Source organism: Oncorhynchus tshawytscha, linkage group LG12 (assembly GCF_018296145.1).
Source record: "Oncorhynchus tshawytscha isolate Ot180627B linkage group LG12, Otsh_v2.0, whole genome shotgun sequence".
Classification (NCBI taxonomy): Eukaryota; Metazoa; Chordata; class Actinopteri; order Salmoniformes; family Salmonidae; genus Oncorhynchus; species Oncorhynchus tshawytscha.
The window spans coordinates 45,701,918-45,715,393 of record NC_056440.1 but is presented as its reverse complement, the minus strand read 5'-3'; the positions used below and the strand labels follow the sequence as shown (position 1 = coordinate 45,715,393).

The following is a 13,476-nucleotide window of genomic DNA, read 5'->3' as shown; positions in this document are numbered from 1 at the left end:
CTATAATGACATGGCTTTTTTATGTACTATTACAGTATGTAGTACTATGCGCATATACTGTACATGCCCTTTATATTTTTGACTCCAATTTATTGTGGATTAGTCCTTTGTGATATAACTAGAGAAGTAATTAACCTTTAATGACGTGAAAGGATTTGTGTATCAAGGTATAAAGAGGATAAAGCAAAATAGAAATTAAACGTTTGCGTCACGTCTAAGCCCAGAGGACATATATATAAAAAAAGATTGTTCTCTTGATATTAACCAAGAATCCAACAATGTGCAACCTCCAACCAAAGTGTATACCCTGCAAAGGGATATCAAAGTTAACTTAGCCTAGACATCAGTAGATCTGAAATGAATGGATACTGGGAATTTGGTGAAAACTTCAAAGGGATTAAGTGGAACTGTGGTCATACTGCTTATACAATCCTTTCATGTTTACAGTGTCTTGGAGATGGGGCTGGGGCAACGGGTTGTTGATTTCGTATATTTTGTATGGTATAACGTATTGTGGTCGAGTATTTCAGGCCTAAACCTCTTCCCCTCCTGGTAGAGATAGTGCCAGGGCAGAGGGACTACGTTTGGCCTCCCCCCAGCCCAAGGTCTTGGTAATCCTATTTTCGCGTTGATGTTATACTAGGGGTGCATTCATTAGTGCACACTGTAGCAAACAGTTTTGCAACAGAAGATGTTTCCAATGGAAACAGCTTTCTTACCGGGAAGATTCAGGTAGGTCCCTCCCAGTTTCATCCCATTTGCTTCCTAGTGAATACACAGCAGCTTTAGAAGCTTCTCTCATCAGGGAGCGAGGAAGACAGTTGTGAAACAAAAAGATGGATATGAGTGTCTTATTACAGATTATGGTCGGTATATGTTTATGAGATGTTGCTGGCCAACATTGAAAACAGGTGGCAAAACATCACGCACAAATGGACCTTTAGTTGATCAATTGACATGACATAATGATGTCATGCTTTGGTGTAAGCAGGAACTTTGAAACAATTGCTGTAACATTACTTCTTCAGTGTGTACAGGACTACCCTGCCATCTACTGGGGAGGAACTGTTACTGCAGCAGCGTAGCCTAGTGGTTAGAGCGTTGGACTAGTAACCGCAAGGTTGCAAGTTCGAATCCTTGAGCCGAAAAGGTAAAGATCTGCCCCTGAATTGTCATTGAAAATAAGAATTTCTTCTTAACTGACTTGCCTAGTTAAATAAAGGTCAAAAACATCAAGGTGATTGTACCAAAGCTGATCTATCATGCTGACAAGATAGTCGAATGCAAACTCGCAAAATGGGAAAACATGTCCTCAAAGATGGAAGCGAAGGTGTTTTTCTCAAAGTTAACAGAATGCCACGCACATCTGCTCATATCAGTACAAAATTTATATTCGATCAAATAAGCCTCACGTAATTTGACACTCTCACATAAACCTCCATACAAACAAGGGCGTGATCTCACATGGACAATTGTTTTAGGTCAATTCAGCTCGCTTTGCCTCCTCTCTGATTGCGAGATCAACTAATTGAATACTCACACGTATTAAACAAAATAAAGGTAACATGTAACAGCAAATTTTGAGCTAAGAGCCTTTATTTGGGTTTATTTACAAAGAATACAAAACTTAACCCTGAAACACATGGAGGCTTTGAAACAAGAGTTCATTCACACATGTTACAATTCATTCACAGCCCTCCAGTCCTCTGCATCTGGGATGGAGACAAACACCTAGGACCCGCAGCAGAACACAAAGGTCATTATTTTTGTGGCGGGATTAACACATACGTTTTGAAGATATTAGTTGACGGTTTTTCTGAAATGGCAAGAAAATTATCATTATATTCTTTCCACAAAGTGGCAATCGAAACATCAGAGGCTCATGCAAGTCGGTCAAGAAAGATTTCAATGGAATCCTTTCCGAGCAGGTAATGGCTACAACACAATTTATTTTTTTTAAACACTAAAGTAAGTCAGTTTAGTAAATGACTAAAAAACGTCTAATTATAATTTATTTACCAGGTAAGGACGAAGTCCCCCTTTTCACTTGTGGTGAGCCTTCTTTCCAGCAGCTTCTTTGCGGCCTTGCTTTAACCCCTATAACGGAAAAGAAAAGAAGCAACTTAGACACAGACTTCCTTTTACGTCGGAAAACCCGTTTACACCTGGTATTGAACTAAAAATGTATTTCCGATCAATCTTCACGCGATCCATGGAACCATGCTCCAGATTCGTCAGGTTTTCACATGCACAAGTACAGTGCACAAGTACAGTGAAATGCTTTTCTTGCAAGCATTAACCCCAACAATGCAGTAATGAATAACAATGTAATACTAAAAATAACAAAAAAAGGTAGAACAAAAACAAACCAGAGTTATAAAATAAGAACAGAACGTGTATCCATGTAGATGCCGCTATGCGTATTAGATAGTGAATTATTCAACTTAAACATCAGTAATAAGCAATTCCTGTCTCATCTACAGCCTGCAAGACATGATGCGGATGGCATGCAACTGTACCAGGTAGTATCCGGTGTGGTATCCACTCATGTACCAGGCGATCAGCATACTTCCCAAGGCCTCATCGTCCTCTCCGTCTGGACTCATGGGGGGAGGGGGAGGGATCATCTAACAAGAGACAAAACAACCATGTTCAGCCTGGTGCATCTTCCAGATTGTTGCATTAAGAAATGTACCAGCGACACTGCTCAATAAGCGCCATATGATATGATAATAGAGTCTGATCTCTACGGCCAACATTTCAAATGCCAGAGAATATTTCTGTGCTCTAGAATCTACCTTACCGGTGGCCCAGAGGGCATCATGGAAGGCCATCCCGGAGGGGCAGGCCCGGAGGCCCCAGGTCGCCTAGAGTCTCCCTGTAGACAGAACAACACTCTAAAAATATGCACACTCCATTGTCAAATAAAGGATCTATTCCATCCACACATACAAGATGCCATGTTTCAAATGCCACCTCTGCCTGTTTAAGCAACTTCCAAATTAAAGTTAAAGCAAAAGTTCACCAAAATATTTTGGGGCTTTTTCGTATGTTAAGAAGTAATGCACGGATGAACAGTGACTGACAACCTACAATTAGGGTCTACTTACCATTCTGAAGCCAGGCATGGGAGGGGGACCTGGGGGAAAGCCAGGGAAACCTGGACCCCACATTGGAGGTACTTTGGGGGATTTGGACTTGGGTTTAGAGCGTGGTACATGACTGTGAGGGGCGGACGACCGATCGCTCTCCTTTGTAGAAGACTCTGCTTCTTTAACCTGCATTACAGAAAGAGAAATAAGAACACTCCAAAAGATGTCCCCATTCAAAAGTAATTGAAGTCTGACTTCTATGCCTACTGCTGAGTTCCACTAGGCTAACCGTCCATTCTCTTCAGTAGTTACAAAACCAATCATACACTTAGGGACACCTTCACAAACATCCTTAACGTACCTTGTCGGGGGCTTCCTCCTCTACCTCGGAGCTCTCGGTCAGAAGGTCTCGGAGATTCAGCTCCTCCTCGTTCCCATAGTCTGTGAACACAACTATACAGGTGCCCCGCTTCTCGTCTATGGAGGAGATAGTGGCAGCGTAGAGCTTGCCGTCTTCAGACCAGTAGGCACAGCAGGGCTCGCCGACTCTCCACTGCAACACAGTAGTCGTTGTACATCTGTTAGGTTAGACCCTTTCATTTAAAAGTACTTGTATTATCGCGCAGTGCCTACCTCTTTATCGGAAGGAGCACTACTTCTCTTTCTGCTGCGGTTCTTTTTGTGGTTTTTCCGTTTCTTTCCGGGGTTGTCTTTCTTTGGGATTGTGGTGTCCTCCTCACCCTTCAGGGCAGTCTGACAGTCAGGATCAATGGTTACAAAAAGGTATCAAAACGTGAGCATGACGTCAGAGGGGGATAACAGGACATTTTCACTGAAGCTTTTCTGAGATGCTACTCCAGGAGACATGTTTGCCTACCATAATGCACAAACTGTAGCTGTAATGACCTGATACTGATGCATGTTTCTCAACCCAATTGTCAATCCATGTGAGGAAAATAAGAACACAGTCAACAGAACGCTATAATAACACTGTGGAGGCACCTTGAATGATGCAACTGCTTTGTCGTAGGCCTTTATCAGTGCAGTGTCATCCCAAATGTCAGAATCGTCACTCTGGGAGAAAAAAAATACAATTAGAGGAACAAATCAATCCTCTGAGAGACTTAGAGTAAGCACGTTATTTATAATGAGGGTTACAATGGAGAAAACTGTTGTGGGTTCGCAGAGTACCGTGGACAACAGTAGGGGTGGAAAGATCTCCTTTATAGTAAAAGCACTGCATGAATCTATCATCGTATTTGCAGGTTCAAGAAAAAAATAGCCTTTTATAAACATTTCATGCAATTCTCCACCATGTTACATATTAGCAGCATCTTTTTTTAATATCACACAAATCACCCAAATTACAGGCTAAGAATGGACAGAGATATAGGCTTGCGTGTTCATCTTATATTTCTCCAATGCCAAATCAGTGTGTCTTGTTTGCAACGAAACTGTCCCTGTTTGCAAATAGTTCAATCTGAGAAGTCATTAAGAATCTGAGTATGGTACTTTCAAAAGTTAGGCCTACCAGACAGAGTAGGCCTACTGACGCAGAAAAATGTGAACTTTAACTACTGGCTACTCCATTACCGTGGTTTAACCTAACGAGAGAAGGTGTCAAGTGTTTCCCTAAAAGCTCTCTTTAATCAATTGGTAGTGACCAAATTAAATGACTTCCCAAGCAAAGCCTATTTTTAGTTTCCTCAGCTATAAAAGGTTGTATCTCAGCCTTTGAATGTCAAAGAAACAAAACAATGATATTCCCATATGCATCAGAGTCACGTCTTTCCCCGGCTGGTCTCATAGACTAAACGTAACACAGTAAATGTAAATCGGGGATACTCAAATTAGCGTGATATGTTACGGTTGGTATGGTTACATAAGTTAGAAGGTTCCTTAATGTAAAACCCACCCAAACCCACTCATTCCTTTAATTTAGGGTGTTGAATAACACAAATATGTGAGTTTTTTTTTGTGAACAAATGTTTCAATTTGACATTATAATATGGTTGATAGCAAAACAGAAAATCATGGTGGAAATCTGTTACAGCTCAAGTCAACTAGAAAATCTACAATGCAATGCTCTCTCCATGGGCATGTAACGTAGCTAATTACATGACCCATTTCTTAAATAGGATGAAATAGGCTCCAACACAAAGCCCTCTTGTTGTTAGTAAAGTATAATTAAAATGAAGATGGTTGAAATGAATTTAGCCTACTCGAATTTGCTTACTTGCAGCACCATGAGCTGTCCATTTCAGATTGATTGTGCCGCGATGCTGTTTGAAGTTTCAGCACCACAATGTAAGTTACTTACATCTGGCTTATTGTGAGGTCATTAACGCAGAAAAATACATTTTTAATTTGACCTTTATCTAACTAGGCAAGTCAGTTAAGAACAAATTCTTATTTTCAATGACGGCCTAGGAACAGTGGGTTAACTGCCTGTTCGCCTTCTGGTTACTAGTCCAACGCTCTAACCACTAGGCTACCCTGCCGCCCCAAATGGGTAATAATGGGTAATAAACATATTGCTTTTAATACAAAACTATTATGGTAGTAGCAAGCTATCAAAGTTGAACTCCGGTCCTCCATCTCATCACTACGCTCTCTTTCTCAAACTGAACAGAACATAGATAGTGCATAGGCCTAATGACATTTTTTGGGGGCGGGCGACCTTTGACTCTCCTCCTGAATTACCACCAATTGTTAGGCAGCACACAAAAAGTATTTGATCAGCAAGAGCAGATTGGAATATCCACAGCAGTGTAATGCAGCCCAGTTGTATTTACACCATCCCAGCAGCTATCTTATAAATATAATTGTGCGCTGTGCTTCTCCGAGCCTATAGATAATTTAATTGAGACCACACTAAATAGCCTATAGGCGCACTTGAAATCGCGCCCCGCGGAGAATCAGAGATGAGGGGCAGCATCTGGCACACATCGATATATAGCCTAATAAGCAACTAATTCTAAAACACTGAGAAATATTGAAATGTAACAAATTATAAATAACACGACCCTCCCCTTGACTGAAATTGAAAAAGCATGACCCTGCCCCATTTTCCTCCAGGTAACCATTCTGTACATTTCGATCCATTCCTTACATTATGCTTTCTACTTGATAGCCAAGATTCCATCTAGCTTGTCGTGATGCACTGCTCAATATTCATAGCTGCATAATAAATGTGTCATAACTAGATGGCCAAGCTAACTAGCAGGTAATTGCTAGATAGTAAAACATATCCAATGCTACGTGACCTTCCTGGTTCCCGCTAACTACATTTGGAATTGGCCATCAGTCTTTTTAGTGACTGGTGATGGCATATCAACTGGCAATCTGACTTGTTACCACTAACACTAACAAGATTATGAAAATTAACCCTACATCTGTGCTGCTAACACTAAAACTCCGTTGCTATACCGAGTAGCTCGCTATCTATCTAGCTAGGTGGCTAACTTAGTTGGTATCTAGCGAATCTGCAACCATTAGCTTAAATTCAACAATAGCTACTAGTTAGCAAGCCAATCTACGCAGTTATCTACTTACTGAGTAACTATATAAATTGTAACTTACTTGTCCAGCTCCACGAGCAAAAAGCATATCTTTACACCCATTTGCCATGAATACGCAGAAATGTGGCTGCTCTCACAGCTTTGATTGTTGGGTTTTCACTGAAGCGTAGCGACGTGCGTCGCTGACGTTCCTAAATAATGATGACGTTAAAAGCTGCGACAAAAATTTGGGCACGTTGGCTTGGCAACGAATGTACGTCCCTCTGTCCACAAACACTATTGTTCACATTTTTTGGCAAGTCGTGATTTTTTCAGCAAAAAAATGGGCTGCGCCCAGCTACGCGTCTGCAATGTAACGACCCCGTTACAATACTAAAAAATGACATTAAACCTCCCCTGTACCTATGTCTGTCCTCTGTTGATGCGCGCCTTTGTTTTGCCTAAATCCATACGTTTTAATAAAACGTTAATCAATTACAACCGCTGACAGATTCCCTGTTGATATTCAATTTCCACATGTGCATTCACGCTCCGTTGCCATCTTAGAGCAACAGCATTTAGGAAATAGTCGATGCTTGTATTTGAATAACGTTTTATATATATATTATACATATATATATATATATACATATATATATATTATACATACATATATATATATATATACAATATATATATATATATATATATATATATATATATATATATTATATACATACATACATATATATATTATACATATATATATACATATATATATAATATATATATATATTATACATATATTATACATACATACATATATATATTATACATATATATATTATACATATATATATACATATATATATATATATTATACATATATATATACATATATATATATATATTATACATATATATATATATACATATATATATATATATATACATATATATATATATATATATATATACATATATATATTATACATACATATATATACATATATATATATATATATACATATATATATATATATATATATATATATATATATACATACATATATACATATATATATATATACATACATATATATATATATATATATACATATATATATATATACATATATATATATATACATACATATATATATATACATACATATATATATACACATACATATATATATACATACATATATATATACATATATATATATATATATATACATACATATATATATACATATATATATACATATATATATACATATATATATTATACATACATATATATATTATACATATATATATATATACATATATATATACATACATATATATATATTATACATATATATATATATACATATATATATATACATATATACATACATATATATATTATACATATATATATATATACATATATATATATACATATATATATATATATACATATATATATATATACATATATATATATATATATATACATATATATACATATATATATATATATATATATATATACATATATATATATATATACATATATATACATATATATATATATATATATATATATAAAGTGTGTTTCAGCATTAAAGAAAGGCACACAGCAACAGAGGAAAAAACATGTTTTAAGTATTGACGCATAGCGAGTCAGAAGTTAATTTTAAAAACTTGCCGAGGTACTTGGCTTGGTGTATGCTAACTATAGTTTGATCATGCTTGAAATGTATATGTTATTTTGTTCTTGTTCTGTTTCAATTAAGACTCTTAAAATTGAGAAGAGCATCTCAGACGATGCTACTGACTTTGAGGCTATTTCAGAAAAAGGTAAGCAAAGCCACTCGATCCACAGTGCCTGAAAGCTAATTAAATCTGTCATGTTACACAGCAGTGTTGTAATCTTCATTGCATTTTCTTTACGGATTTGAACACACAGAGGGGTATCTTCAAACACATAATACTCCAGTGAGTTGACTATTCTAATCTAATGTGTATAATTGTACTACAAACATACATGGCTATGGGTGATTACAACAGCCTTGTTTTTTTCTCTTTACTGCTGATTAGAATGACTGCAACACACTTAAACACATATTGCGCTTCATCTTAACCTCAGATATGACCATTTTGTCTCAGTACACAGGGTCAGTGTGGAGGGATGAAATCTATAGTACCTTTTCGTAATGTAGACCTTATGTCTGAATACCTAATATGTTACCAATTGTATAGCCTTGTTTATTTATCAGTGTATATTTTAATAATGAACCAGGATTGAATATGTAACATCACATGGGGCTCAAGGAATTGTTAGTTTTATTCTACCTGTTCACCAAATCTAAATTGTAACACAATCTGTACAATAAACCTAGCAGCGACCATGCAAGGGGCATTTTGTAAAAAGTTTGTTTATGTAGACAGTGTTCACACAGATATATTTCTTGATCCAGCGTGTACTCAAACAAAAAGTATAAAACCTGTGATTTTTTGGGCAAATCTGACTACTACTATCTGAAAAACATTATGCACTTGACCCCCAAAAAATGGTGACAGTTGATGTGAAGTGAACAGAAGCTGTATTTAAAGGATCTCCACCTGTCATCTGTGTGTCCACCTTTAGTAATGCCAGATTACTATTTGATTAGGTGCACTATGGTAGTTATTAGTTATCAGGGTCATTTGTGTGCTGCAGAGTTAGTCTGGCCAAACAAAGATGGATTTTTCAGAAGACAATTTCAGCTTACTTAACAGTGTTCTATCAGGGAATGATCTCACACTTCCTGTATAGTGAAAAGGTCTTCAAACAGCAGGCTAAGATAACGACCAATCTCACTTTATTGCATCAGTTAAAACATTTCTTACGTGCAATGATTCGTAGTCACACTTTAATCAAATTAGGCTATAACTTTTAGGCATAATGAAGGGCTTCAAAACACCTTTATAGGTTTAGCAAATCATTATAGGCAAACATCATGTGGCATAAAGTCTGACAAGTCCTTGTTGGTTTTATGCAGAGTCACATGTTAAAATTGTTTTCACAGACTAGGGATAACTCTGCTTGATTTTACAAAGCCTTGTATAGGTACTGAAGTTAGGGCCATTGTACAGTAGGGGGCAATATTATAGATACTAATCACAGATTTGAGATATCTAGAAATGTATAGGGAAACATTACCTACAGTTGAAGTCGGAAGTTTACATACACATAGGTTAGAGTCATTAAATCTTGTTTTTCATCCACTCCACAAATTTCTTGTTAACAAACTATAGTTTTGGCAAGTCGGTTAGGACATCTACTTTGTGCATGTGTAACAGTATAACTTTAAACCGTCCCCTCGCCTGAAGCTCTGCACACATCAACAACAGTCACCCTCGAAGCAAAAGCCGCAGCCCTTGCAGAGCAAGGGGAACTACTACTTCAAGGTCTCAGAGCAAGTGACCTCACCAATTGAAACGCTATTTAGCGCGCACCGCTAACTAAGCTAGCCGTTTCACATCCGTTACACTCACCCCCCTTTTGACCTTCTGCTTTTCCGCAGCAACCAGTGATCCGGGTCACAGCACCAATGTAACAGTATAACTTTAGACCGTCCCCTCGCCCATACCCGGGCGCGAACCAGGGACCCTCTGCACACATCAACAACAGTCACCCACGAAGCATCATTATCCATCGCTCCACAAAAGCCGCGGCTCTTGCACTACTACTTCAAGGTCTCAGAGCAAGTGACGTCACCGATTGAAACGCTATTTAGCACGCACCACCGCTAACTAAGCTAGCTGTTTCACATCCGTTACACATGACACAAGCCATTTGTACAACAATTGTTTACAGACAGATTATTTCACTTATAATTCACTGTATCACAATTCCAGTGGGTCAGAAGTTTACATACACTAAGTTGACTGTGCCTTTAAACAGCTTGGAACGTTCCAGAAAATGATGTCATGGTTTTAGAAGCTTCTGATAGGCTAATTGACATAATTTGAGTCAATTGGAGGTGTACCTGTGGATGTATTTCAAGGCCTACCTTCAAACTCAGTGCCTCTTTACTTGACAAGCCCGGGCCTGATCCGACATAACATGTAGTATATATTAGCTGATCAAAACATTTTGCTATTATGTTATACAAGTCTCTTTGCACTTCACTTGTGTAATAAGTAGCCTGTCCTACTCATGACCAAAAGCCTGTGACTTGTCTGATAATCAATCAATGTGATTTTGTTTCACTGAATCTGTCTATATATTTGGTTAATTGATTTCTGAATGAAAACCGAAACAGCCTATCTGGTGAAATACAAAACACTAAGACAGGAACAATCACCCACAAACACACAGTGAAACCCAGGCTACCTAAATATGGTTCCCAATCAGAGACAACGAGAATCACCTGACTCTGATTGAGAACCTCAGGCAGCCATCACACCACCATTTCTGCCTGGACAAGTGGAAGTGGTTGCTCATTTGTTCTTTTGCTCATCTATCACTGATCTGAAACATTTACCATGCAATTATGTAGCCTAAATCAACTGTAACCTATTATCTATTGACTCACGTAGTAGCTTTATAGCCTTATATACAGTAGAGCCTAGGATATTTTCCTATTGTTCCTAGCCACTCAAATCCTGTGTAACGGCTCTCTTCTATCTCCTCCTCTGACGAAGAGGTAGAACAAGGATCGGATGATGATGATGATGATTCATGATATAATTTAATGAAGGAAAACCTATACATACAGAAACTACAAAACTAACGAAAATTAAATAATGAAAACCGAAACAGCCTATCTGGTGAAATACAAAACACTAAGACAGGAACAATCACCCACAAACACACAGTGAAACCCAGGCTACCTAAATATGGTTCCCAATCAGAGACAACGAGAATCACCTGACTCTGATTGAGAACCTCAGGCAGCCATCACACCACAACACAAAATAACCCCATGTCACACCCTGGCCTGACCAAATAAATATATAAACACAAAATACTAAGACCAGGGCCTATCTGGTGAAATACAAAACACTAAGACAGGAACAATCACCCACAAACACACAGTGAAACCCAGGCTGTGACAGAACCAAAATACCCCAGAACCCCCCTAACAGTGAAACCCAGGTGCGGACTCCCGGCCGCACACTAAAACCCATAGGGGAGGGTCCGGGTGGGCGTCTGTCCACGGTGGCGGCTCCGGCTCGGGACGTGGACCCCACTCCAACCAAGTCTTAGTCCCCCTGTAACGCGTCCTTTGATTGGCGACCCTCGCCGCCGACCTAGGCCTAATAACCCTCACCAAGGACCCCACTGGATTGAGGGACAGCTCGGGACTGAGGTCGGGACTGAAGCTCGGGACTGAGGGGCAGCTCGGGACTGAGGGGCAGCTCGGCACTGAGGGGCAGCTCGGCACTGAGGGGCAGCTCGGCACTGAGGGGCAGCTCGGCACTGAGGGGCAGCTCGGCACTGAGGGGAAGCTCGGCACTGAGGGGAAGCTCGGCACTGAGAGGAAGCTCGGCACTGAGAGGAAGCTCAGGCAGGTAGTTTGCTCCGGCAGATCCTGGTTGACTGGCAGATCTGGAAGAGTCTGGCTGACTGGCAGATCTGGAAGAGTCTGGCTGACTGGCAGATCTGGAAGAGTCTGGCTGACTGGCAGATCTGGCTGCTCCATGCAGACTGGCAGATCTGGCTGCTCCATGCAGACTGGCGGCTCTGGCTGCTCCATGCAGACTGGCGGCTCTGGCTGCTCCATGCAGACTGGCGGCTCTGGCTGCTCCATGCAGACTGGCGGCTCTGGCTGCTCCATGCAGACTGGCGGCTCTGGCTGCTCCATGCAGACTGGCGGCTCTGGCTGCTCCATGCAGACTGGCGGCTCTGGCTGCTCCATGCAGACTGGCGGCTCTGGCTGCTCCATGCAGACTGGCGGCTCTGGCTGCTCCATGCAGACTGGCGGCTCTGGCTGCTCCATGCAGACTGGCAGCTCCATGCAGACTGGCAGCTCTGGCTGCTCCATGCAGGCTGGAGACTCCAGCAGCGCTGTAGAGGAGGAAGGCTCTGGCTGCGCTGAACAGGTGGGAGGCTCCGGCAGCGCTGTAGAGGAGGAAGGCTCTGGCTGCACTGAACAGGCGGGAGGCTCCGGCAGCGCTGTAGAGGAAGAAGGCTCTGGCTGCGCTGAACAGGCGGGAGACTCCGGCAGCGCAGGAGAGGAGAGAGGCTCCGGCAGCGCTGGAGAGGCGAGGCACACTGTAGGCCTGATGCGTGGTGCTGGTACTGGTGGTACTGAACCGAGAACACGCACAGGAAGCCTGGTGCGGGGAGCTGCTACCGGAGGGCTGGAGTGTGGAGGTGGCACAGGATGGGCTAGACCGTGAAGGTGTACTGGAGAGCCAGAGAGCAGGGCTGGCACAGGACGTGCAAGGCTAGGTAGGTACACGGGAGGCCTAGTGCGTGAGGCTGGCACAATTTTCACCAGCCGACTAACACGCACCTCAGGACGAGTATGGAGCGCTGACCCAGGTGCCATCAAATCCCCAACTCGCTCCGTCGGACGAATATCGTACCTAAAGCACCAAACTAGCAACTCCCTCATTACTCTCTCCTCTAATTTCCCCATTAACTCCTTCACAGTCTCTGCTTCGCTCACCTCTAACACCGGCTCTGGTTCTGGTCTCCTCCTTGGTTCCACACGATAAATAGGGAGAGTTGGCTCAGGTCTGACTCCTGACTCTGCCACTCTCTCCCTGAGCCCCCCCCCCAATACATTTTTGAGGCTGACTTTCGGGTTTCCCTCTGCGCCGTCGTGCTTTTATCTTCAACTCCATTCTCCTATAGCCTGCTTCGCACTACACCAGCGAATCCCAGGCGGGCTCCG

General features: G+C 40.8%; 1 protein-coding gene across 2 annotated transcripts; it reads right to left on the bottom strand.

The window, feature by feature from the left end:
• Nucleotides 1–1,578: 1,578 nt before the first annotated feature.
• LOC112263396 (survival motor neuron protein 1) lies at nucleotides 1,579–6,827 on the bottom strand. 2 transcript variants are annotated; one of them, XM_024439565.2, is made up of 9 exons: nucleotides 6,675–6,827; nucleotides 4,095–4,166; nucleotides 3,726–3,845; nucleotides 3,454–3,645; nucleotides 3,111–3,278; nucleotides 2,804–2,878; nucleotides 2,520–2,627; nucleotides 2,020–2,097; nucleotides 1,579–1,816 (listed from the first exon to the last, which is right to left on the bottom strand). In XM_024439565.2, the coding sequence occupies exons 1-8, from the start codon at nucleotides 6,720–6,722 to the stop codon at nucleotides 2,044–2,046; spliced, it is 837 nt and encodes a 278-aa protein (XP_024295333.1). In that variant the 5' UTR covers nucleotides 6,723–6,827; the 3' UTR covers nucleotides 1,579–1,816; nucleotides 2,020–2,043. The 2 variants fall into 2 exon arrangements, with proteins under 2 accessions (XP_024295333.1, XP_024295332.1); XM_024439564.2 differs by having other exon boundaries at nucleotides 1,579–1,731.
• Between the last annotated feature and the right edge of the window lie 6,649 nt (nucleotides 6,828–13,476).

What these genes read in the sequence shown, in the direction of transcription:
- LOC112263396 (XM_024439565.2), bottom strand. Translation starts at nt 6,722, where the DNA reads ATGGCAAATGGGTGTAAAGATATGCTTTTTGCTCGTGGAGCTGGACAA. An exon ending in AAGCAGTTGCATCATTCAAG is followed by an intron (nt 3,846 to 4,094) that starts GTGCCTCCACAG and finishes CCTGACTGTCAG; the next exon opens with ACTGCCCTGAAGGGTGAGGA. An exon ending in GTGCTCCTTCCGATAAAGAG is followed by an intron (nt 3,646 to 3,725) that starts GTAGGCACTGCG and finishes ACTGTGTTGCAG; the next exon opens with TGGAGAGTCGGCGAGCCCTG.